General features: G+C 33.7%; 1 protein-coding gene and 1 non-coding gene across 5 annotated transcripts in view; one reads left to right on the top strand and one right to left on the bottom strand.

The window, feature by feature from the left end:
• Positions 1-27,521, bottom strand: part of LOC149775044 (inositol polyphosphate 5-phosphatase K-like) — a 76,727-nt gene that overhangs the window by 26,950 nt on the left and 22,256 nt on the right. For 3 of the 4 annotated variants that reach the window (XM_089943891.1, XM_089943888.1, XM_089943890.1), the window contains 8 exons: positions 27,022-27,115; positions 26,258-26,374; positions 24,920-25,027; positions 22,115-22,182; positions 20,803-20,914; positions 16,345-16,454; positions 12,145-12,304; positions 10,254-10,328 (listed from right to left, as the gene is read on the bottom strand). In XM_089943891.1, coding sequence (XP_089800017.1) covers positions 10,254-10,328; positions 12,145-12,304; positions 16,345-16,454; positions 20,803-20,914; positions 22,115-22,182; positions 24,920-25,027; positions 26,258-26,374; positions 27,022-27,105 — 834 coding nt within the window. In that variant the 5' untranslated portion in view covers positions 27,106-27,115. The remainder of the gene's footprint in view (positions 1-10,253; positions 10,329-12,144; positions 12,305-16,344; positions 16,455-20,802; positions 20,915-22,114; positions 22,183-24,919; positions 25,028-26,257; positions 26,375-27,021; positions 27,116-27,521) is intronic. The other variant, XM_089943889.1, reaches the window with a different exon arrangement.
• On the top strand, positions 18,771-19,062 carry LOC149775045 (Nuclear RNase P). The gene has a single exon (XR_016416631.1).

Here is a 27,521-nt window from a genome sequence, read left to right as displayed (position 1 = left end):
TATCAAGTTGAGGTATGCAAAAAAATCTGTGAACATGTGCCACTTTTTATTGACAGAGGCTGAAAGTTGAGGTATACAAAAAAATCTGTGAACATGTGCCACTTTTTACTGAGGCTGAAAGTTGAGGTATACAAAAAAATCTGTGAACATGTGCCACTTTTTACTATAGCATGTACTCACTTATAAGTTGACTCTAACTGCAAACTAAACAGACTCAAATCTGACATTGCACAACGCACTACAGATCTGGGTTTATGCATTTGTAAGGAGTTATCAGTAGAAAAAACAACACAGACCCTTATCTGCCAGTGTATTATGTTATGGCACATGAAGGTCTATGATTGAAGATTTTCAAGATGACCACTGTCATGGCCATAGTGGACATCAGAATGGCACTATTTTCATTTAGGATCAGCTAGTAATCATAACAAGTCTTCTGATGAATACCTTTTGTCAATATGACATTCCATTCAGGAGAGAAATAATAACAAGATTTTCAAGATGGCTGCTGCGATGTCCATACTGTTTGTCAGATTAGCACCATATTCATTTTGAACTATGTGGATGTCATAAATTGTCCCTTAGTAACATCCCCATGTTATCCATTCTGGCCACTGTGGCAACCATACTGGACACCAGATCAGCACCTGTCATTTAGGAATATCTAATCAACACTGAAAGTCTTCTGCTGAAAATCCCATGTTGACATGACATTCCATTAAGGAGAAGTAGCACTAAAAAGATTTTCAACAAAACCATTGTGGTGGCCGTATTGGATGTCCAAGTTGCATTATTTTCAATTATGACCATATAGATCAAAGGATGAATGTAAAGTTTCATGGTAATCCTCCATGAAGTTTAGGAGGAATAGCAACTTGTGCTAATGGATGGATGGACGCTGGCCATCAGACCACAGACAAGGAACATCAAACCATCCAGTAAACAATTCTAGTCTACAACCAGGAGAACTAATAAAAAATATTATGAATTTTGTTTCCATGTGCTAGTGTCCTTTATATGAGTTTCCATTATGTCAGGTGTCAATGTCTACTGGCTTCAAACAGGGCACAGAAAAACTAATCCTGACTGCAATTAGGTGCCTGACAAACAGACTAATCTCAGTGGTCGTATTTAACATTTTTACCAAAGACGAACAACAATGAGTAAAGGCAAAGGTGAAAAATGGGCAATATGTCTCCCCACAAAGGTTTCAAATCATGCAAAGTAAAAGCCATCCTACTTAAAACATGCAGGGGGATAAAAGTAACAACCTTATATAGACAGTGTATGTTGTCCTTGCAGGTACAAAGAAGCCTTTTGTTGCTTATGATGTAACAGTCAAAGGTCAAGGTAACTGTGAACCAAAGAAAGGATATAGCTATGGCATGATATCTTCAGTTCTTCTGGACATAATGTATGTTCAAAAAACTTCACATTGAAGACAATACAGGAACATTTTCTTTTTCACACCAAAAACAAATCACAAAATCAAATCATAGGCCAAGGTACTTGACTATTATTTCAAAATGAAAGAAGATATAATAGTTGCAGTACCCTTGTTACCATTCATACATAAGTCCACAAATCCAACTGCAAACAACACAGAACCAGATCTGCCATCATATAATGTGCCAGCAGACCAGGATTCATGTTGTCTGTTCTGCTGATTAATCATAGCAAGCTGCAAATACTCAGAGATGATGGTCAATTATGCAAGAGTATCTTCGACTCATAAACTAGTATATATGGTACTTCTGGCCTGAGATACAATACTGCTGTCAGAAATAGTATGTCCCACTTTTAGCTCTAATATTCCAAAGAGAGTAAGTCTTAAATTTTTACTTTCACCCATTCAAGGCAAAATTCAATCTGAACATGATCTTAAAAATACAACACAATCAGCTAATAACAAAATATTTCATGACAAAAGCACTCGTATTTATTTCATTTTTTTATTATAAACAAAATTACCAATTAATAAACAAATGCATCTCTTCTTACTCCATGGCTGTCTCTTACTAAAAGGCAGTGTAAAGGAAGCTTTTAATATAAACTGATCTGATATACTGCACATTTTTTATTTGCATTTTACCTGGAAAAAAACTATTTTAAACTATTAGCCTTACTGAGTATGCTGTAACATCTAGATTACTGAAGATATATATGGGAAACCAATATTGGAAAATTCATTAGATAAATATATGGGCTGGACATTTTTAAAATTGAGTGGTGTATAATTTAATGAAAAACTGCAATTCATATCATAAAATAACAGACAATTTCATTAAAATGATTTGTTACCTTAAGCAGCCTATATAATACCAAGAGAAGTTCAGCCATGATTCCTGTTGCAAGATAATGAATTCAGTTCACTATAAATCATTTCTTTTAATTGATATAATAAAGTATTTCATAAATAATGCCCAAAAAATCACCAAAACACTATAAATTCACTATTATTCATGGGGAACCATTTTCCATGAATTTTGTGGTTGCTAAAATAACACAAATTCAATAAAAGTCACAAATTTAATGATACAAACAACGATTCTTCAGTGGAAACAATTTAATAACCTATTAAAATAAATTAATACAAAGTAAGTAACATTTTAAAACTATTTTTAAACTATTATGAAATTTCGAATTTTTCCAATTACTGTTGTACACTAAAAGGCTTAAAAAGACTTACCCAAGTTATCATATGAGACAGCTTCATAGTTCTCCTAGAAGCTTGATAACATCCATCAAAGATTTAAGTTCATCCTCAGGGATGCTAATTAAAAATATCCCAAAAGTCCAAGGGACCAACACTTTTACACGTTTCTGTTTTCCAATAATTAAACATCCAAGACCATCATGTACAAAGCTGTAAAGTCCAGGGAACTATATTAATCTAAGGAAAACCCTAGCTTTGAGCAGAAGAGAATCAGCTTTTTCATCTTTTGAAATAACAGGCTAAAAATTAGATGACAAAGGCTAATTCCAAGCAATAACATAACAAACAATGGTACAGTGTTGTAAAAGAAGACAGCTACAATGTTAAAATTTGTAAAAGTAGGTATCTGAGAGGGATACCAAAAGCTACTGGGACTGCTGGAGAATACATACAGGTTGTAGGCTTTATTATGACCTACTGATCATAATCCATAATAAATCAAGTATCAACCTAACTATAAATGAAATTAGTGATTAAAAGTTACTGAAGTAAGCCATGATGTCAAACAGAAATTTGACATGTGAATAAGCAATGCTCCCAGTATAGTGAGTACAACGTCCATGATTTCACATACAACAATAACAAAAATCATAATCACTCTATTTTGGTTAAACCATATAAACAGACCAATTTCTTACTGGTAAAACTTTATCTATAAGAGATGAGAATTATTATTGACATCTGTTTCAATACTTATTATTTGCATGATTGATAACGTAATAGAAATGTGAACAAAATATGGCAGATAATATGATATATATAATTAAATAGAAAGGGATAACATAATGAAAGATTACATGCAACAAAGACATCTATGTTCTACAGGGCGTAGAATATATTCAAACAAATGTGTGAATCACACTCTTCATTTGTGGCCCAAAGAAATGAACAGCACAACCAAAGAAATCAATTTCTCTCCTGCTCTTTAAGTATGGACATCTCCCACTTCTGTTAGTACAAGTTTTATGTTGTTATTTTTATAAAATAATTGTCCATAAATATGTAAGAGTAGTTTTATTTTGAGCTAGTTTGATGACAAGGGAGATATTCCACAGAAATACCTGAAAATTATTGTTATATGTATTAAGTTTCTATATAAATAAAACTTGGGATATGTATGTATATAGAATTTAGTTCCCATCTGCCAACATTCTATATGTAATCTTGAATAAAAACCAGCATTTCACAAAAAAAAACTGGATTTATATTTGTAAAACCTGTATGCACCTACTGCAGACATGCAGTCTAAAAAGCAAAAATATTATATATTCAAATACTGACAAAAAAATTGTATAATCATACAAAAATCTTATGCTTCAAAGATGTGCACCAGCTTTCATATGTATATCTACCTAGTGTGAATTTTACTTAATTGTCTTAGCTAACTGTTTGTAATTATGTCTGTCACAAACTTTTGACAAAAAAGTACAAGTCCAAAATGTTTATAAAAATTTTTTTTTTAAAAATAACACGAAAGTATAATTAGATCATTTACATATAAATACAAATATACCACAGATTTGAATTAAACCTTTAAACCTGCTCTAGCAAAACAAGAGGACTGTACAACATGCTTGGGACACAGGGATGGCACTTTCAACGTGAAGTAATCACCCATAGAGAAATTAGAATCATTTTAAACCATTTTCAAAAGTACCCAGTCATGTTTATCTTATATACTGCATTTATTGGGTCCCATACATGTTTAAATGGAACAGCCATGATATATATCTAGTGGTGTTTGCTTAAAATTGCTGCTGACAAGGTTTATGGCAAAGTAATTAAAAAATGGACAGAGTTATAAAACTGCTATAAAGACTGGAAAATCTAATAAGGTTATCTTGATGATCACACCAGTAAAGTTGCTCAAATTCAATTACCTACAATGCTTTTATGAAATCTTGCTAATAAGCTTTTTAGGACAGATGGGCAGATGAATAGACATTAATGGACAGATGAATAGACAGACAGATGGACAAAAATGATCAAAATCAAGATGCCCCTGTTCCAAGCAGTGGAGACAAAACAAATTCACATGACTGATTGATTTAAGATTGCCTATCTAACTGAAGTTATGTGGCACATCAGCACATAAATACTACTTAGTTCTGAGGCAAAGAAAGTCAAATGCCTTGCCAAGGGAACCATGCCAAGGCAGCTAAAATAGGCTTGTATGGGTGGGATTCAAACCCACAACGCATGAAATGCTACAGTAAATTTAATGATTTAATACTGAATTATGAAATGAGTTGAATAAATTGAATATTAAATCATTATCCATTTGAGATTCTTTTATAACAAAGTGTTTATTTCAGTTGAAATTATTTAGATCAAAAAAAGAACAAATAATTTCAGTCATTCTTACAGGTGATGCACCTTTCATTGGTTGTGTATAAAAAATAGTCCCAACCAAAGTTGACCTAGTATTGACATTTAAAAGTAAACTATACTTTTCTTACAAACTATAAATCAAAGAACAAGCGTCCTTCTAAATAAACAGAAACATTATACACAGACAAAATCATTTTTCAACACAGAATCTCCAAAGTGTCTGATGTACAAAGTTTTACTTCTTGTTGTTATTGTTTTTATCTTGTGGTTTTATCTTGTGTGTTATACATGACATAACAAACCCCTGTATGGGTAAAATAGCTATACTGAAGCAGATGAGAGCATTTCTCCCAAATTCCTTTTCACGAGTCAATTCAAAAAATGGTGGTCAAAAATGTTCATTGAAAACCAAAAATTCCAGAAGGCGAGGTTAAAAAAGTTTTCACATGATTGCAGCCAATCAATAAAGAAAATACTGCACAATAATTTCATGGGCTTATTTGGACCAATCAGAATCACATAAAGTGATATTTTAATGTGTGGTAATATTAAAAATATGAAACTGCACATACTATAGGAAAACTATACCTTAGGCCAACAGTGAAATTGGCACTGAAAGTTCAGTCACTTATGCCAACAATAAAATCTGCCTTGAGACCAAGAAAATATAGGTTTTCAGGACAGATGGTCTCCCAATAAAGAAATACATTATAATCATTAGCATATTTATAACTATACTGATGTGTGAATGAATTATCTGGTCTGTCAAAGATGCCATGACGGTTGGTTTCTCAATAGGGTCAATATATTATACTCATTAGTATATTTATAACAATACTGATCTATGAACGAATTATCTGGTCTGTCATGATGATGGTATCTCAATAGAGGCTAATACATTATATTGATTAGCATATTTATAATTATACTGATCTGTGAATGAATTATCTGGTCTGTCAAGATGCCATGATGGTTGGTTTCTCAATAGGGTCAATACATTATACTCATTAGTATATTTATTACAATACTGATCTGTGAATGAATTATCTGGTCTGTCATGATGATGGTATCTCAGTAGAGGCTAATACATTACACTGATTAGCATATTTATAATTATACTGATCTGTGAATGAATTATCTGGTCTGTCATGACACCATGACAGATGATTTCTCAATAGAGGTCAGCAGGTTATACAGATTATTAATATATTAATCTGTGAATGAATTATCTTGTCTGCCATGACACCATGACAGATGATTTCTCAATAGAGGTCAGCAGGTTATACAGATTATTAATATATTAATCTGTGAATGAATTATCTTGTCTGCCATGACAGATGGTCTATCATTTTGGCATTAATATATTACATTGATTATATATCTTTTATATTGATTTATATATGAATTATCTGGTCTATCAAAACAGGTCATCTTTCAAAACAGGCTGAACTGAATTTGACATTTACTTTTTCAATCCTAAATTATAACAAATAATAGGTCAAATGCTTCCCAAGTTTTGTCAGATAGCAATTCCTTTATGAAACACAACATTTTTGGTGATTGAAAATATAGTGGTTTAAGCTCTTGTCTACATACTATTTCCTTGAAACTGCCAACATCCACTAGTGTTACAGATTTCTGAGCTGGTTTCAATGATGTAAAGACTACATTTCTTGACAAAGGAACACACAAAAAGCCATTATTTAGCAATAAATAGAACTTTTTAAATTTGAAAATAATAATTTCTAAGAAAGCGGGAAGAAGAAAAAGTTAATTATGGGCTATGACTAATTATGTAGCAACCATATAAAAAATGAAAATTCCACAGTGCAGCCCTTTGTCTGGTATAGCAGGAAAAACATACTGCAAACTTCATGACAAAGCCTGATGAATACTTGAAAAATTGAATTACCAACCTAGCTAACAATGAAATCCATTAAATAAAGAAGGCTTGTTTATAAAAATCTGATTAGTATTACAACATCATTACTTTGACTAAAACATCTGGCCAGTCTGTAGTGGAAGCCAGGCTACAGAAGTGCTATTGTAAGAAGTTTCACTGTAATTATAATTGAGAAAAAAGTACTAGAATTGTACAAACTAGCAAAGCCCACTGGTAAAAGGGCACATAAAGTAAAAATTAAAAACAAATAATAAAGTTTGAAAAAAATCATTCAAATAGCACAACTTTCTCAACAACTAATCCACACATACCTGATCACAATATTGTATTGTCCTATGTGAAGTGAATTTTGAGTAAACATGAAGAAAAAAGTTAACATTAAAATAAAAATATTCCAAGTATTATAAAAACAAGTTTTTTTAATTAAGATATCTTAAACAGCTATGGAGATATGAAATGTATATACAATGTACTGGGGGAGATAAACTCTAAAAGTACTAATTTGACAAAGCCAAATCTCAATGGGATACAAAGACTTTTCATTATACCTAAAGGTTATCAGTAGTTACTTGACCTGGGTGCTTATATTGCATCAAGTCTGACAGCAGAAGGATGTCAGATCTCATATGTCTCAAAGGAATGAGAATTATCTTATGTCCTTCCAATTTAAAATGATGATGCAGTACAAGAACTCAAATCAAGTTACTGTACCAATTATGTGTTCACTATATTCTCCAGACAATTATTTCATAACAAAAGAAAAGTTTTTAAGTTGCTGTTATCTTAAAACTTTGATTCCATCCATCTGCTCCCTTCATGCAACTGTTGTTAGATTATGTCATCCCCATACATATGATTCTACCAGAGGTAGGCTAAAAATACTATTATACTATTTTACATGTTCTCTAAACACATTAGAGAAACCAGACAGAAACAGTCGACTGGGGTCAGGATATGTGCCACCAGTACAACAATGGTGTGATGATGTGTGGCAGATCCATTATTCAAGAACAATTACCAAATGTGTACACAACAAACTGTTAATTGATTTCCATACTGCTGGAATATGGGGAACTTAAAGCTGAACACAAGATCTTTTTTTCAGGTGTTATAACTATTCAAGGAATAAAAAGTTGTTGTGATGTCTTCTGAGCCTTTGATGAAAACTGTCTGGACACAGCCCAAAGGGAGATAAGACTGACCATAATAAGTTATTTTGGCAGACACACTAGAATAAGTATTTTGATTTTTGTCATGTTATTTGTTATTGCATTGTTCAAGATGTTTTAAAATGAATAATTAAGGGCAGCTCTTGCATTTTTTGTTTAATTTATGTCAAAATGTCCAAAACATATACTTTTCCCAATGCTAAGAAACCACCACCTAAGAAATACTACAAGTTTAACAGTGCAAGATTATCAAAATTTTAAACATGTGCAGGCAAGTAGCAAAAGTCCAGAGTTTACAATGTGTGTTTCAAATGCATGCACCATTTGTATTTCATGTACAGTAATTCAGTTCAATCCTTAGATAAAATAGATTATTTAGCAGTATATTGAAAAGATAATTAATTTTAAAATTGGGATATATTGTTCATAAAAGCATAAATACATCATGTATTTGTCATTCTTTATTTAAAGTCTCAATCAATTTTTATTTTTTACTTTACTGTGGTGAAATCTGCCAAAATAGTTTTGGATCTGAGCCTTAAAGAAATACAACTCCCAGAGGATGAGATCTTAAGTCCAAATCAGGAACTTCCTTCATGGAGTGAACATAACTTGGAGGACTATTGGAGAGCAGTTAGCAACCTTACAAACCCAGCAACAGGAAACTGAAGCTTGAACTTCTTTGCATGCTGAGCATAGTTGTCCTGTCATTACAACATTCTAATGCTGATACAGAGAAGACATAATCCATTCTATGCAAAATACAAACTAATTCAGGCAGAAATCTGGATCAGAGAACTACTGTTATCCTGCTATTGCGAAGCCTGGTAATCACAGTGAATGTCATCTGTGGTCACTAGACAATGATCTTGTGAAGGAAACTAAAAATGCTATTGAATGCTATAAAAAAATCTTTGCAGTGAAGAAAAATATAAACAACACTTCCTTTTTTTATTAATTGACGATATACCGAGTCATATTCACCATTGACAGACTTAACATTTTTAACTCTTATGAAGAAGACATTTAATTTTACCTATTTTATATCAATCAAGTGAACAGCAAATGTGAGAATGAAAAATGTGAACACTTTAGGTAAAATATGTATTTATACTGCAATGACTAAAACCCAAAGTATGAGTCTCTCGGGTTAAGTCTGCCCCAGAAGCAAATTTGTCTTTTCATCTCTAGCAAGCATGAAGATGGTTATCGGGTGTGAATTGTGACAGTTTTTAAAGCTATGACCCAGGGGCTAATGTCTTTGGGTAAGAATGGAATCCAGTGCCAATTTCAGCTGCATGTCAATTTGTCTTTCACTTTCAGTCGCTCAAGACCCAGAGGCTAACTCCTTGTGGGTAGGAAGGGACCCTTGGGTCACAGTTAGCAGCAAGCAGACATTTGTCTTTTCATGCCAAGTATGGTTATATGATTATATATGGTGATGAATCTCAACAGGTACCACATTTTGTCACATAGTCTAAATCCCTAGGGGTATGAATGGACCCAAGAGCTAATGTCAGCTTTGCATAGAAATGTGTCTTCTGATGCCCAGTAAGTGTGGTTATAGGATGGGGGACTCAATTCTTATATGCTCTGAGTATGATGCAGGGAATAATTCCTTTAGAGCATGGAAAGACCCTGGAATATCATTCTGGAGTCTCAGTCCGAATCTGTTCACACATGGGTCACTGACCACATATGCCAATTCTCGCACTTGTGAAGATTAACTTGAAAGTTATTTTAAATTCATGTAAGATCACCCCTAACCCTAAAAGTTTTGGCACAATCTAAACCAATAAGGCTACCAATGACTCAAATTTCCTGTGTCTATTTTTAACAGTGTTAGGATATTTCAATAACATTATAGATACTGAATCACAATATCCCTGTATTTCTTTGGGAGTGTGGGGATAATATATAAAAAATAAAAAAATTGAAATATTTGACGGGAAGATAGTAAAAGATAGTAAAACGATAGTAAAAAGTTTTTCAATGCAAGTAAATGTTTAATAAAATATAACTGCAGTTACAACTGTTAACCCCTATTCTAGAGACTGTTAACTGTCTTTGAGCAAAAAGCTGTTCAAAGACTATTAGAAGTTGGCAGATAGGAATCCCTCAACTTGTTACTTACAGTGAATTCAAATGCTGATGTAACAGGTTTGTGGTCACTCAATTTGTATGATGGCAGACTTCTGTAGAACTTTTGCTGTGATTTGAAATGGGAAGAATCATTAGCCTTTTATTGCTCTCCTAATATCTTTTTTTTTTAAACTTCTGAACATTGGGAAAACAAAATATAAAGAAAAATGGTAGATATCAGTGCTCACCACACCACCCCATCGAAATAAGATATTATTGACTTAAGTCTGCAGACATATTAGCTCATCTACCTGAAAAATGTATAATGATATGAAGGCACAGAGAAGTCTACTTATAAAACCAAAACTTCAGCATGGTTCTCTGTTCGTATTTTCAAACATTTTTTAATTCTGTAACAAATTATACTGAAATGAACTACATTTCCACCAATTCTTTGCCTAATCAGCATTCATTCCTATGTACACCTTTCATTAGAACTGGACAGTTCATCTAAATAATAATCTAAATGACTAGATCTTAAATACCCTGCAATTATCTTGTTCCTAACTCTTGTGCAAATTCTGTACATTACTTGATTTGATCTCAAATACCCAGCTATTATGACACATCTTTCAGATCAGTCATAATTCTTAATTTTTGTGTTAATTCTGTGAGAAGCAGACATGATTATACATGTTTCATACAACAAACTATTACAAGGTTTCAAGATCAAATACATTATGTTGTTCAGACGTCCATTTCAAAGACACCAATACAGGAACTGTATCTTCCAAATCTACATGTCTAAATATTTTCATACCAACAGAATGACTAAAATACCTGACAACATAAAAGTCATATCTGCAAGACATGGATATGTTAAGCAAAAAGCTTCATTACAACAAAGAACAAAGCTTCATTACAACAAAGAACAAAGCTTAATTAAGACAAAAGAACAGGTGCAAAGCAATTCTTTTAATATCAATCAACAAATCTTTGAAACAACTCCAACTAGCAGTGTAAACAAAAGTTTTTTTCATAAAGTTAATTGCTAAAAAGAAACTCCACTTATCCACACATTCTGAAGAATGTTAGGTGGATATAAATTACGACTTCTATAAATGAGTAGCCAAAAAAACCATAACAACATTACGGACTCTTGTACTTTTGGAACAGCATCAATTTTAACATGATTTGCCTCTGGAGTTAAAAAAACCACATAGTATGCATGCCAATTTTATTTCCCTGAACATGTGCTACTTAGGTTCCAGTTGCAAAAGCCAGCTACAATATTCTGTGCAAATCCACACTGTAAGAAATATTTCTATAGAAAAAGTAAAACCTGCATTTGATCATACAACTATTACATAAATATTTAACACAAAACTTATCTTCTGACATGCTGCAAATTGGATACCAAATTTCAAAAGTCTTGACAGTCACAGTTCAACCAGATGAACAAATTCATCATGACTGACAAGCCCTCTCAAGTACTCTATTTAAAATGCAACAAACATTCGAGAAGTTGACAGGATGTGCGATTCGTAACATTTAACTAAAAGATGTCAATAAATTTTGAGCATTTATGATGCTGTGTTCATGCGCTTGAAATCATTCCCACAACAGTAAGCAACAAAATGTTAATAACTTTAGTACTTTACAAAAAAACTACAAAAACACAAAAATACATGAAAGTAAATTGCAAAAAAATTTTCAACTTGTGTACATACTAGAGTCAAAATTACGTCACTTCACAAAATTCATACAAAGTCCCAATGAATGGCAATTCTCTTTTTTTTAACAAGATATAATGACCAACTGACTTTAAAATACAGATTCAATGCATATTGTGCCTTCTAAAACATTTTTTCAAGAGCAGAGATGGGTATGTATGTACTCCAAGTTGAGAGATTTTATGCAAGTGGGACCTTTTCAACACTTACAGTGATAGTAAACAAGGAAACAACTGGCTTGTGATCACTTCCTTTACATGAGGGTTTGCTTTCATACTTGGTTTGATCAACAGACAAGTCTATATCCTTTAGATCAGTGTGTGTCATCCACAGTATTCTGTCACACCAGGCTGGAACTCTCTGCTTCTCGCTGCATTGGAATATAAGAATTCAAGTGTTTAAATTCTATCAGGACACTGTTTTTCTTACATAGTTTATAATTTCCATGATCAGTTGTTATTTAACACAGCACTTTCAGTACTCTGTCAACTCTCACCAGATTACTCTGTTGGCCTAGTGGTTAGAGCATCTGCCTCAGGTGTGGGAGGTCACAGGTTCAAACTCCAACTGAGTCATGTCAGAGACTTATAAAAAATGGCATCAACAACTGCCTCACAGAGCACTCAACATTAAGGGGTTAGTGTTAGGACTGGTGTCAGGACAATGTGACTGAGTGGGACATGATGCTACATGTCTGTGGCAAGATGCTCCAGTGCTAGACATCACTATTAACTGCCACACTGCAGATAAAGTAGTGATATGACTGAATTTTTTTTAAAGCTACATAAAAAATCCAAAATCTCATACATACACACACACTCTCACCAGCCTAAAACTTTGATCCAGTAAAACAAATAAGAACTGAAATCTGACCAAAACTATCTTCAGTACAAACCAGCTTTTCAATTTACGATTTCAGGAAAACATTTTTAATGAAAAAGTCTTAATATTTAATAATTTATACTAAGTTATGTCAATGATTAGAAATGTCTTACAAAGAATTCTTATAAACACATTTATTTTTCATCATGCCAGTTTTTAACATAATAATTGGTTATATGGTTAATATGAGTGTTAAAAATGATCAATATATATGTTAGATAATAAATGTTTTTGGATGATATTACTCTGAATTGAGAAGTACAGTTTGCTTAATATGTACCATGGGAACATGATGTCATACAAGTAACTTCTGACTGAGTAAGCCAATCAGAATGGTATTCATTCACTCCTGATCCAGCACTGACATGTTCTAAACTTCCATTTACCAATAAAAGGTCAAGGTGGGTACCTACAGTAAAAACTCTACTAACACACATAAAAATCATTAAGATGGCACCAGATGGGTCAATTTAAAAAATATGAGTGAAGCTCCAAGTAAATAACAGATGTCAGTATGATTCTACTGTAAAGTAACAAAGATGGTCTGCAACATCTTCATCTCTCTTACCATCCTATAATATAGCACTGGAAGGAAATGATTTGAACCAAAGAACTCTGGTGTTATGCAAAAGAGGTTAGGCAGCATAAAGATGGATACTGTGATGTACTGTGTGGGTAGTATGAATACAGTATGGATACAGTGGTGTGCTGTGTGAACAGTATGAATATGGATGCTGTGATGTGTGGGCAGTATGAAGAGGGATGCTGTGTAACACTATGTGGTTAGTATGAAGACGGATGATGTGTTGCACTGTATGGCTAGTAAGAAAATGGATGCTGCATTTCACTGTATGGATAGCATGAAAATGGATGCTGCATTTCAATGTGTGGATACTATGAAGATGGATGCTGTGATGAACTGTGTGGGCAGTATGAAGATGGATGACATGTTGCACTGTGTGGCTAGTATGAAAATGGATGCCGCATTTCACTGTGTGGATAGCATGAAGATGGATGCTGTATTTCACTGTGTGGATACTATGAAGATGAATGGTGTGATGCACTGTGTAGATAGTATGAAGATGGATGATGTGGTGTACTGTGTGGACAGTATGAAGATGGATGATGTGTTGCACTTTGTGAATAGTATAAAGATGGATCCTGTGATGCACAGTGTGGGCAGTATGAACATGGATGCTGCATTTCACTGTGTGGATACTATGAAGATGGATGGTGTGATGCACTGTGTAGATAGTATGAAGATGGATGATGTGGTGTGCTGTGTGGACAGTATGAAGATGGATGATGTGTTGCACTTTGTGAATAGTGTAAAGATCGATCCTGTGATGCACAGTGTGGGTAGTATGAAGATGGATGCTGTGATGCACTGTGTGGGCAGCATGAAGATGGATAACATGTGCTGTGTGGATAGGACGAAGATGGATGCTGTGGTGAACTGTATGGGTAGTATGAATATGGATGCTGTGGTGTGCTGTGTCAGTAGTATGAAGATGAATGTTTGGTGTACTGTGTGTGCAGTATGAAGATGGATGCTGTCTTACACTGTGTGGATAGTACGAAGATGTATGCAGTGGTGCACTGTATGGGTAGCATGAAGATGGATGTTGTGATGCACTGTTTAGGTAGTATGAAGATGGATGTTGTGGTGTGCTGTGTAGATTGTATGAAGGCTGCTGTGTTGTACTGTGTGGGCAGTATGAATATGGATGCTGTGATGCACTGTGTGGTTAGTATGAAGATGGATGCTGTGATGTGCTGTGTGGATAGTATGAAGATGGATATGTGATGTACTGTGTGTGCAGTATGAAGATGAAAGTTATGGTGCACTGTATGGGTATTATGAGGATGGATGCTGTGGTGTGCTGTGTAGATAATATGAATGTGGATGCTGTTGCCCTGTGTGGGCAGTATAAAGATGGATGCTGTGTTACAATGTGTGGGTAGTATGAAGATGGATGCTGTGGTGTGCTTTTTAGATAGTATGAAGAAGGCTGCTGTGTTGCACTGTATGGGCAGTATGAAGATAGATGCTGTGTTGCGTGTGAGCAGTATGAAGATGGATGCTGTGGTGTACTGTACAGGCAGTATGAAGATGGATGTTGTGTTGCACTATGTGAGCTGTATGAAGATGGATGCTGTGTTGCACAATGTGGGTAGTATGAAGATGGATGTTGTGGTGCTCTGTATAGATAGCATGAAGATGGATACTTTGGTGTACTGTGTGGGCAACATGAAGATGGATGCTGTATTGCACTGTGCAGGCAGTATGAAGATAGATGCTGTGTTGCACCATAAGAGCAGTATGAAGATGGATGCTGTGATGCACTGTGTGTGCAGTATGAAGATAGATGATGTGGTTTACTGTGTGGATAGTATGAAGATGGATACTTTGTTGCACTGTGTGGACAGTATGAAGATTGATGCTGTGGTGTACTGTGTGGTCAGGTCAGTATGAAGATTGATGCTGTGGTGTACTGTGTGGTCAGGTCAGTATGAAGATGGATGCTGTGGTGTACTGTGTGGTCAGGTCAGTATGAAGATGGATGCTGTAGTGTACTGTGTGGGCAGTATGAAGATGGATGATGTGATGCACTGTGTGGGCAGTATGAACATGGATGATGTGATGCACTGTGTGGGTAGCATGAAGATGGATGCAGTGGTGTTCTATGTAGATAGCATGAAGATAGATAATGTCATGTACTGTGTGGGCAACACGAAGATGGATGCTGTGTTGAACTGTGTGGACCCAACAAAACTACTTTCTTTCTCCTTGGATTCCAATTTCTGCACTTTGCCAAAAACAAATTAAAATCTGGTAATTTATCAATGAGATCAATATTTGATCCTGAGTTTGGCTCAAATTAGACAGCCCTACTTTGGATGAGCCAGCCTTACCAAGGTTTAGCCAGACCTACCACAGTTTTACATCTCTGCTGACCAATATTTTTATTTTTACCAATGAAGTGATAAGCTATCCTTGAAAGAATGATTTCATTTTCTGATAATGAACACTTAGTGCTGTTCCATTTAAACATGCATGGTACCCAGTGAAGGCAGTTTGCAAAAAAATATATGCCATGATTACTCTGATTACTCTACAAGTTCCTATGAAAACATGAATTATACTAAACTTCATCTCATGGGTTACTATTCCATTTTGTAAGTGCCTTCTCTGGATCATATTATTTTTTTACTGAAAGCGCACTTAAACACTCACAGACCATAACAGCTAAAATAGCAGTCAGCACCCCTGAATGTTCATATAATAGTAAAATACAAACTTTGAGAGTCTGTGAGCAGGCAGCTAATGTTATCAAACTTACGTACCTGACATTCCAGCCAAAGTGATTCAAAACAGTGAGGTTTTAGTGTAAATATATGAAGATTCTTGAAAGTGTTCAACAATTATGGTGTAAATGCCATTCCTTTATTTGCCAGTCAAAGCAAAAGTAACTCACATGGGGAAGCTTTGGGCCTGAGAGTAAATTTACAGTGCTATATACAAACCTCGTGTCATACAGATCGGTGTCTGGATCAAACTTGTATGTTGGATTGAATGTAATTGGCCCCTCTTGAAAGTTTACAAAAAGTAGGTCTTCTTCCATGCAATTCTTGAGCTGGAGAAATAATAATAATAATAATAATAATAATAATATTCAGTGCATGGTATTCATTCAAAAGCTAATTTTAAAAGAAGAACCTATGTTCAACAGCCAGTTTTGCATTTTCCCATAATTGGCCACTAGTGATAGGTTCATTATTATTATTATTATTATCATTATTATTATTATTATCATTATTATTATTGTTATTATCATTATTATTACAGTATGAGCCAACTATAATTCTTATATCCTGCTCTCTCATCTTTTGGAACTTGTTCCTGGGCAAGTGCTTTGCAAACTTGATCTTGCCTGAACTTGAACGGAATTTGAGCTTGTTGTGGGAGTTAGGCCAGTGGATATATATATATATATATATATATATATTGCTATTTCAACTGGTTGCTTCCATCTGTCATTATCTAGCTCATTCTTGTTTTTTTTTTTAAGCTTACAAGTAGAGATCTTTTGCTCATTACAATTTATTTGTGTGCAAGAGAGAGACAGAATCTATAAGAACAGCTATACCACAAAAAAATAAAGGTGTCTGGTGAATGCTAAGCAAATATTTTCTTTTATCTTGAAACTTTAACTGTACATATGGGTTGCATATATGAAGGTGCATCATCCAAACCAGACAACATGTCTGACCATAGCTGCTGTATTTTTTCAAATCAAACTATATATTACCAGTTTGATTACTGGCACTTCTGGTACAAAATTCCCTTTATCAGTGAGTATAGTCTTTTTTAAACAATCCGGATGTTCTGTGTGTGTGTGTGTGTGTGTGTGTGTGTGTGTGTGTGTGTGTGTGTGTGTGTGTGTGTACATGCACTTGTTATGCATGGACTCTACACTGATGGACATGGAAAATATTTGTGACATTTTTAACACCTGAAACTTTGCTGATATCCCTTTTTAACTGTTCAATCTAACATTAATAAAATGTGGTGTACAGTACTCTGTGTGTGTGTGTGTGTGTGTGTGTGTGTACATGCACTTGTTATGTATGGACTCTACACTGATGGACATGGAAAATATTTGTGACATTTTTAACACCTGAAATTTTGCTGATATCCCTTTTTAACTGTTCAATCTAACATTAATAAAATGTAGTGTACAGTACATTTTTTCCAGGTTTAGTAATCTTAGTTTACATGCTCAAAAGAAGACAAATGTTACCATGCCAAATTGAAATTCAAAGCCATATGACCTTGTTTATTTGAAGTACAAGAGTTTTGGAGTACACTCTACATGCTACAAAAAGAAATTGCTAAGGTATATACTGGGATATTCATAATGGACCATCCATTATTTCCTAGTCATTTAATATATGATATTTAAAACCTTGGGGGAAGGGTGGGGGCAGGGGGAAAACAAATAAATTAATCTGGTATATATGTGTAAGATTTTGACAGCATGTTTGTGCTAGACACGAGTGAAACATTTTAAATGAAAATGAAAATAGGTGTCACAGGTAACCAACTGAACCTAACAAAAATAACCACATCATTTGAACAATGTTGCAAAACAAAAGTTTTTTTTAAGTCTTATCACTGACTATTATGGACACTACAAACAAATACACAACTTAGGATATATATTTTTTGGCAATATGCATCACATACGTTTTCTGCCAAGATATATATAATCCACAAATATAGGCACTACAACAAAGGAGACAACCATTGGCTATTTAATGTTTGTTTTGTTTTTTTCCTTTATTAAAAACATTTCTGGCTAAAAATGAAATACATATGTGAAGGAAAGTAGAAGGCACCTTTTACCTATGTAAGTTTCTCCTGGATCTGTCTAGAATGAAGAACTAAAAATGTGATACGGAGCACTTTTTGATATTTCTTTCTTTATTGTAACTCTATTGTTTCTTTTTGGGGAATTTTAATTAAAAAAATTATCACCTTACTGTTGATGATTATATGAAAGTGATGTTGAATATTGATGCAAAATTTCCATAAAATTGAGAAATGTTTAAGTAAAATCTTATTTATTCTTTTCGCAAGCCAAGAATAAAAAACCTGATATAATGAATTGTCTTCCAGGGGAGACAACTCTCTTAATGCAATATCATTAAAATAGATTCAAAATAAACATAGATTTAATATAAAAATATGTAACAAAACTTGAAAAAGTTCATTCCTAAACTCTACTTCTATTCTCTAGTTGTCAGTCAAACATAAATCTAAGAAAATACTCTAGACATTTTTTTCTCCTGCAAATGCTATACTAAATAGTAAAATATTATGAAATCATTAATCAATACAATCTACAACGTAGGGTTTATAAACAACTACAATTCCTATCATCATTGGTGTGGTGGTAATGCTTGCTTTAGGGGCCACATACAGGTACAAGTTACCTAAAATTACTGCCCCTGGGAAGGTCTGAGACCAAAGTTGTCTAACCCTCTAGAAGGGGGTCCTATTAAAAGGGAGTGAATTATCAGAAACAGACCTGGTGAGGTATGTGGGGCCTGTGAATTCCCTCAGGGGATGAGGTCATATGCCTGTGCCTTGGTTGAAATGATTCACAACTAGCTATGCAAGTTCAATTTGCAAGATGGTGCAAATGCATCATAACCCAATTCAGACTACTCTACCTCCACACAATTTTTGCTTTCATAAATGACCACACAAATTTTGTTTTCATAATGACAATTCACTTTGCACGTCTAGTGACTAAACAAATGTTCTTCACCTGCCAATATAGAATTTTAGCAAAATGTTCACGACCATGTGGTTAGATGAGCATCAACTCAATTTTAGATAACAATATGAATCCATCCAATGCTTGTTCCATTTTTTCAATTTGTTAATATGAACATCTTCCAATGTACTATTCTGAAGCCAATAAGAAATGTGGAATCTGTTGTCAGATTCATAGCTGACAGTTAAAATATGTTTTGTTTATTAGTATTAGCAGACAAATGGAAATCAATCGAAAGAAAAAAAGCATCCCCTACAAGTTAAAAATAATTTTTTGGAATCCAAGACAAATCCACTTATTCTTTTTAGCTAATGAGAACAGAAACCATCTGATATTCTTGAAAAAATTTGAACATACCAAATTTGATAACAAAACTATATGCATTTGTTCAGCTTAACAAGATACCTGTATTGCAGTACACATTCTTTTCACGACCTTGGACTTTAAGCCTGACATCATGGACACAAGATCAATCAGCTTGCCTATGATGCATTTTAGTGAAAACCCCATGTTTGTATAAACATCTTCTAAGGAGAAATAACCATGACAAGATTTATAAAATCCAACCATAGATCAGCATCATGTTACAATCAGGATATACCTGACAGGATAAGAAACCTTTTGGTGAAAACCCTATCATATCAATGGCCATCTGTTTATGAGAGGTACTGAAAAAAAAAAATTGGGTGGCCATAATGAAACTCAGATCGGCAGCAATTTTAATTTAGTACCAAGTGGACATCAATCACAAGTATTTTAGTGAAAACAGTATACAAATGCATAGTAACAGTAGATATCCAAAAGGACTTCATTTTCACTTAGGACAAACTTGATGCGAGCCTTAAGTTAAAACCTAACATGACTGCCATGGTGGACACTCAGGATGCCAGATTTGTACAATTTTCATTTAGAACAACTAGAGACCATATGAAGTCTTACTGTTTAAATCTTGTGTCAAAACAAATTCTGGAGAAGTTGCAATAACAAAATTTTCAAGTCGGCTACCACAGCAATCACACTGCATGTCAGACTGGCACTATTTCAATTTGCAAGGTGATGCAAGGCATTATAGTCAAATAAATATACAAATGGTATTATTGATTCTAATTTCATCTTTATTAGCAGAAGGTGATGGTTCTACTGAGAATTTTGACCTCCTGCCAACTTCTAAATCGTGCAAAATCTGGAAAGGTGTCCAAGTTTGAATCAACTGTGATTTATCAAATATTTAGTTACTGCAAGGTGCATATCTGAGATTTAATCATTAAAATTCTATGCTTTCATTCTATTTTCATGGAATTCTCTTTTAAATGACAAAAGCAACTTGTGCCTTTGGGTTTCTTGTATGAATTTGTCCAGATTCCATGGTAAATTTTCAATTCCATTTGGCATAAATATTGGTATACTTATGCAGTGAGAGCTCACAATGACCCTAATTAAAATTTAAGTTATTTAAAGCATATTGTCATGAAATGATGACATGGCTTATGCATTTTCTTCTAAGTATTTTTAGTTTGTTCTTACTAGCTGGCCCTTAAAATGACAGTAATCCCTTGCAACATCATAAATTCTATTTTATTTGATAACAAAAATAAAACTGCAGTAAACTTTGGCATATGATATATATAGCATGTAATACCTGATCTGACTGTAACAGTTTTTCCAGCTTTCCTTCATTAATTAGTCTCTCTGCCTCGGACTTGGAGTAATTTTCTATGCGGAAGTTAAGGTCACCCATCCAGAATACATAGCTGTAACGATGTTTAAAAAGATTCCATTTTTTTATACAATTTAAAAATGTTTAAAAAGATTCCATTTTTTTATACAATTTAAAAATGCTGCGAATTATATACTTCCTGAATAAGTGCTTACAATACTTCATGCTATACAACAACCTCTGATGGACATATTATTTCCAAGGAATGTGGAGGCTGGCTGTTAATGGCATTAAATGTTGATTCAGAACAAAACGAATCCCAGCAAGAATTTCACTCATACAGAACCAAGATCTTATTTACATATGATCAAAATCAGATCAAAAGTATGGACTTCAAATTGGTAAATGATTGTTGTTGTTGTTTTGGGGCTTAACGCCATTTTTCAGCACACGATAGGCTATACATGGCGGCCAGTATTAATGGTGGAGGAAGAACCCGGGAAAACCCCGGAAAGAACCACCGACCCACGAGAAGCTACTGGCAAGCTTTCTCACATACCCACATTGGCTGAATCCTAGACTCGAACCGCCGCAGACAGAGGTGAGATGGCAGTGATCCGTAACGGAGAGCGCTTTAGACCACTCGGCCACTCGAATGATGCATGATGGATGCAGAGCCATAGTATAAGCTAACTTGGCATTACAGCCACCTAACTTTGCATTACAACCACATAACTTGGCATTACAGCCACATAACTTGACATTACAACCACATAACTTTGCATTACAGCCACATAACTTGACATTACAGCCACATAACTTTGCATTCCAACCACATAACTTGGCATTACAGCCACATAACTTGACATTACAGCCACATAAGCCAGAAACTGTTGATAATTAATGCAGTTACTGCTGCAGTTAAAGTGAGATCTATGTCACACCATTTATATGCAGGACGAAAATGAATCAAAATCTTAAAATCGTCAATTCTTCAGACTGCTAATACAAGAAAGAACTGCTTTCAATTTCAAGCCCATATAAAGGTTCTGCACTTAATTTTGAGCAGTTCATGCATTTGATATTATTACAATGCTTCATTGCACAAAACATCACAAGTAATATATATCTTAATGCTGATTATTCTGTTCATTTCAAATAAAGTACAAGATCTGGAATTTGTTCTGCTTAACTGATAAAATAATTTGCTATGAAATAACTGTCTGTTCATGGGTGTTCTACTACACCAATGGACTTTTTATCAGAAAAGTTATCATATGCATTTGTCACTTACTCATGATCTAAGACATTATCTACATCTGGATCCCTGAATTTCATCAAACTGATAACTGCATTGCAATCCTGTCATGAACAGAACAAAGAATCAGTACCAAAAAAACTGTAAGCATGAGTTAAAATTATACCATGGTCAACTGAGAATAAATATGCAGAGAGTGTGTGTGTATGTGTGTGTGTGTGTGTATGCACTTGTTATGTACATTTATGCACATGGAATATATCTGACATTTTTAGCACCTGAAACTCTGCTAATATCCCTGTTTCTTCCTTATCCCAAAAGCAGACTATTTTGATAATGGTAGATGGTGGAGAACACAAAAAATAGAGAACAGATGAACTGACAACTGGATAAACTTGAAAATATTACATGCTATGCCATATAGCAGGCAGTTTAATAAGTACTGCAATACAAATGAAAATGCTCCTCTAAAACACTTGTTTTCAGCATGATCTTGTAACTACCTTTATTAAAAATTCCTTCTTTTAATAATTATTGTCCATGATGCAACTGGCTTATATTCTCCTATTAAATTTCTCTTTTTATATGTTGGAACATTTATCGTGTGCAAATTAAGAAAACAAATGTTTAAACCAAATATTCACAATGTTACTTTTAATTATCAGGGATGGTACTGGCTTTAAAAAAAGTTGTTGCCTAATAAAACACCTACCTCAATATTTTGTTGCCAATTTTTAAAAAATGTCATTTTTATAATACAGTACTATCCATTTATCTCAACATCCCCAAGATCAAAGTAATATTGTTGACATATGCGGGTGTTTAGATGGGGGGGGGGGCTGAAAATAAATTAAAATTTCGCATCCAAGTGACATTTTTAAGAGATGACCTGTTGTCAGTGACTAGAATTTACATAGAGAAAAACGAAAATGGAAATTTTGATTAAATGAAGACAACTAGTCAGAAATACACTTGTATATTGACAACTTCATTTGTGTAGTACATTCCACAAAGTGTTAAATAATAAACATGCACATGAAAAATCCATGAATTCTAGTATTCAATCATATGTTAGAAAAGAAAATAATTCACTCTGATATTTATTATCCTAGTAGCATGTGGCTGTATAGTTGTTTATATGCTACATGTACATGTATTTAAATTGACCTAGATTTGGGTCAGCCAAAGACAACTACCATGATGCCAAGGATACCAAGGGGATGAGGTTATTCGTAGGGAATCGAAAACATGTGAACAAATTAAAAAGATTTTAACATTCTTGCGAGATGTCCCACCTTTATTTAACTTGATGGCCGGATATATATTGTTTGAAAATACTGGAACTTTAATTGGGGTTTTAAACTGCCACTGGTAATGATCGTAAGCATGAACCTTTTTGTTAGAAACAGGAAACTTTCACGGCACAATAAATATGTTCCAATCACTATGAAAAATGAAACAATGCTTTTATTTAAGTTTGCTGCTGACTTTCTGTGATAAATGTTTTTGGCTTGCTTTGATGAAGGTTCATGTATTACTGAAGGCACCACTAAAGGCGCTCTTTGAAGGACCAAACAAATACCTGTTTGTTATTGCTGTTGCAAAATCAGATAGTTATAAAACACTGACAGAGACAGAATTTTTATTATATATATATATATATATATATATATATATATATATATATATATATATATATATATATATATATATATAAATATATATATATATATATATATATATATATATATATATATATATATATATATAAATATATATATATATATAATATATATATATATATATATATATATATATATATATATATATATATATATATATATATATATATATATATATATATATATATATATATATATATATATATATATATATATATATATATAATGATCAATACTTCAAAGGCAATCTGATTTCAGCAAAACTATTTTTTCTGGTACATTTTTCTGGTAGATTGAAGTCAAACTTTGCAACATTGGTGAAGCCCGGCATGATCCCTGATTATCAAAACTATATCAATTATCAGCATAGGAATGTATACAAAAAAGAATATTAATCTGATCACATTATGTGAAGATTTACAATGTCATGATAATCATAAAGTCTCGGCAAAATATACATGTACTCCAAGCAATGTTATACAAGCCCATGTCAACAAGTCCTTGCTGTTAAATAATTTATGGATTCTCAACTTCATGTTATTTGTACATCAGAATTCTAGACAGAATTTAATAAACTGGGCATTTTACTCCATAGCTTGGAAGTAATTGTCTTATAACACTCAGTGGGATATTTAGTGAATACTGTTAAGCACATATTATTGCTATGTGAGTCTTAATCATCAGGATGCTAATCATGTTGTATGGACTGCATCAAACAGCTGAGTGACAAAAATCATTGAGAAAGCATCTAGTTCTATGGCTATTTCAGTGAGTGCTTTCAGTGATCAAGTACAATAATTTCAAAAGTGTGTGGAATATCTGGAACTTGAACCAACAGCATAGTTCATAATATTGACTGAATGTGCCATCATACAGGATGGACTATGCTTACGACATAAAATGCTTGATACCATATTGTTTTGTGAACTATTTAAAATCATTAAAAAAAAAGATGTATTAATGAATTTTAACCTACCTCACAGGCTAAAATATGCAAATACACTGTTAATCAAATGCTCAGACATAAAATTTATTAAATTCATAGGATACATAACTCACTGCCAACCAGAAGTGTTATCTAATATTTAATTCATTTGATACATTTCATATCTAAACACACATATATTAATCCACATTCCCTATCAGCTAGCTACCTTACCTCTATTCTCTCTGCTACATTGTTCATGTGAGCTGCCAGATGAGCATTTACAATGATGAGATTGATTCCGTTCAAATCAAATCTAACGGCTACTCCACCTTTGTTTCCCTGGGAACAGAAAAATATCAAATGTCTTGACTCTCTCATTGTGGTTGCCTCCCCTACACAGCTACCTACCATATTCAGCAAGGTTCTGAAGGGAACATTCATATTTTCCTTACACACTTCACCTCTCTTCAGCAACAACAGACACATGGGAATGTGTATGTTTGTGTGCGGGTATGTAGGAATACCATACAGCAGGTACTTTTTATTGATATAATAATTTTTTTGTGTGGTTCAAAACTATGGCTTTAATTTTGGGTTGTTTTATTATAGCAATTCTCAATTAAGAGGTCTATGAATATTAAGTAGGAATCTAACATGATTTATATTTGCTAACTTGGATCACTAAATCTATAACATTTCTCTACAACTAAAACTTTCCACTATATGGAAAACAAGAAAACCAATGGAATAGTGCTGCTTTGATTATATCTAAACCCTTGGTAAAACATAATTAAGGGCCAATGCCGTTAGAAAATTTAAAAATAAAAATAAAAATGAACAATATATACTTGCTTTAATGTAAAATCAACCTGCAAGCTGCACGGACCCAGATCTGGCATTGCATAATGTGCAAGCAGATCTGGATCTATGCAGTTTATTAAGAATCATCAGCATAAAAAACAACACAGACCCTGATCTACTGGTGCAGACCAAAGTCTATGCTGTGTGTAGTTTGACTTGACTTGAGTGTTCACTGTAAGCCTGGTAGTAAGTAATACAATACTGTATATAAAATATTGTATCACTTTCAGTGAAAATGTAGATGTCAAGAATGCCTTGAGAAAATGGAAAGTCATTGCCACTGACGGAAATGTACAACTTTGTTGTGTATAATATTTATCGATCTAAAAAGCATTAAATACCCCATGATTATTTTTATGTTAAACTCACAATGAACCAAGTTTCTGATGTGTCCAAATGCTGATTTTGATCTGACCATTAATGAAATTTCTTTAAAAAGTATGATCTAAAGAAACTGTCACCTTGACAAAACAATTTCTCATACACCCATCATTTCCTTAAAAACTGGCCATTGCTCCTAAATATCCCTGCTTTGATGTTCTCTAGATTCTATTCCTCTACTCATATTTTTAGTTTTTAAAACAGAATATACATTCATAGTTACTAGATTCCTGATGTGGAAGAAATGTTGCTTTGTAATTTCATTTTCTTAATTTCAAAATACAAAGAGCTCTAATGGTCATCCAACAGATATAAAATATTGCTTACCCACCATCCACCCAATCCAGCTTTAGCTATCTCGGACTCCACACTGGTATAATGTAAAATTCTGTCCCTCTTGACAAATACCTGTAGAGAAACAGCCTGCATCCTCACTACCTTCAGCTGAAAAAGAATGAAAACTAGAACATGCACCTGATAGTAAGGTAGAAAAGTAAATCTGCCATCAGATCATGGTTCTATACTGTTTTCTTTATGCCTGATTTCAAATGAAGAGCATACACAAGGATCTACCGGTGAATTATGGATAACATATCTGGGTCTATACAGTCAATGGATGGGTGTACAGTATACAGAGGTAAATATGTTACTGTACACTTTACCACCATCAAGAAAAATATGACATACTATTGTTCTAAAATTTATTTCAATAATTAGCCCAAAATGAGTTATTAATATGATGTACCATGCCAAACAAATGCAGTATCCCATTCAACATCTGGATAATTCAACGTTTTTTGTGGGCTTGGTTTTTGTCAATTTCAGGCCATTTTTTAACACATGAGAGGCCTAACGTGGCAGCCAGTATATTTGGTAGAGGAAGATCCCAGAATGAACCAGTGATCCATGGGAAGCTACTGTCAAGATTTCTCACATATCTACACTGGATGATCTGGGACTTGAACCTATGTGGACAGATGCGAGGTGTCAGTGACCTATAAAACAGAATGCCACAGACCAATCTGCAACCAAGGATCCCCCCTTTTGATAACTCAAGCTCTACTGTACCTTATATCTGTAGGTAAACTTACCCTGACATATCCCAAAGCTCCAAGAACATCTGTAAGCTTACTGCACCATGCGTTCTTGGCAAGATCAGAATCTCTGAGATCCATTTCTTGTAATCTACAAGAATAATTATGAAGAGTTATACATACATACATACATACATACATACATACATACATACATACATACATACGTACATAGGCATTTACAAACTCTTAGACTTTATATTTTATATGCAAACGTTCAGAGCTCTAATTAATCATTAAAATAAATTGGGTAATTTACTCTTAGGTTTGCAAGTACATGTGATTGGGGGTGGGTACCAATGGGGCATTTTCTTAACACTAAAAAAAATGTGAGCTTACAATACCAGAATCTGATTCAACTAGATGTTAATAATGTTTTGTAATGTGTTGAACAATTTGGTCACCAAGACCAATGCAGGGCACATTGGTTTTATCTGTACAAGTGTTCTTACAGTTATCAAGTACTATTATTTCAAACGTGCATGGAACATTGGAAC

The sequence above is a fragment of the Sinohyriopsis cumingii genome, chromosome 19 (assembly GCF_028554795.1).
Source record: "Sinohyriopsis cumingii isolate HCF-2022 chromosome 19, ASM2855479v2, whole genome shotgun sequence".
NCBI classification, from domain to species: Eukaryota; Metazoa; Mollusca; class Bivalvia; order Unionida; family Unionidae; genus Sinohyriopsis; species Sinohyriopsis cumingii.
Note: the sequence above shows the minus strand (reverse complement) of the source record. Positions and strands in the feature narration are given on the sequence as shown.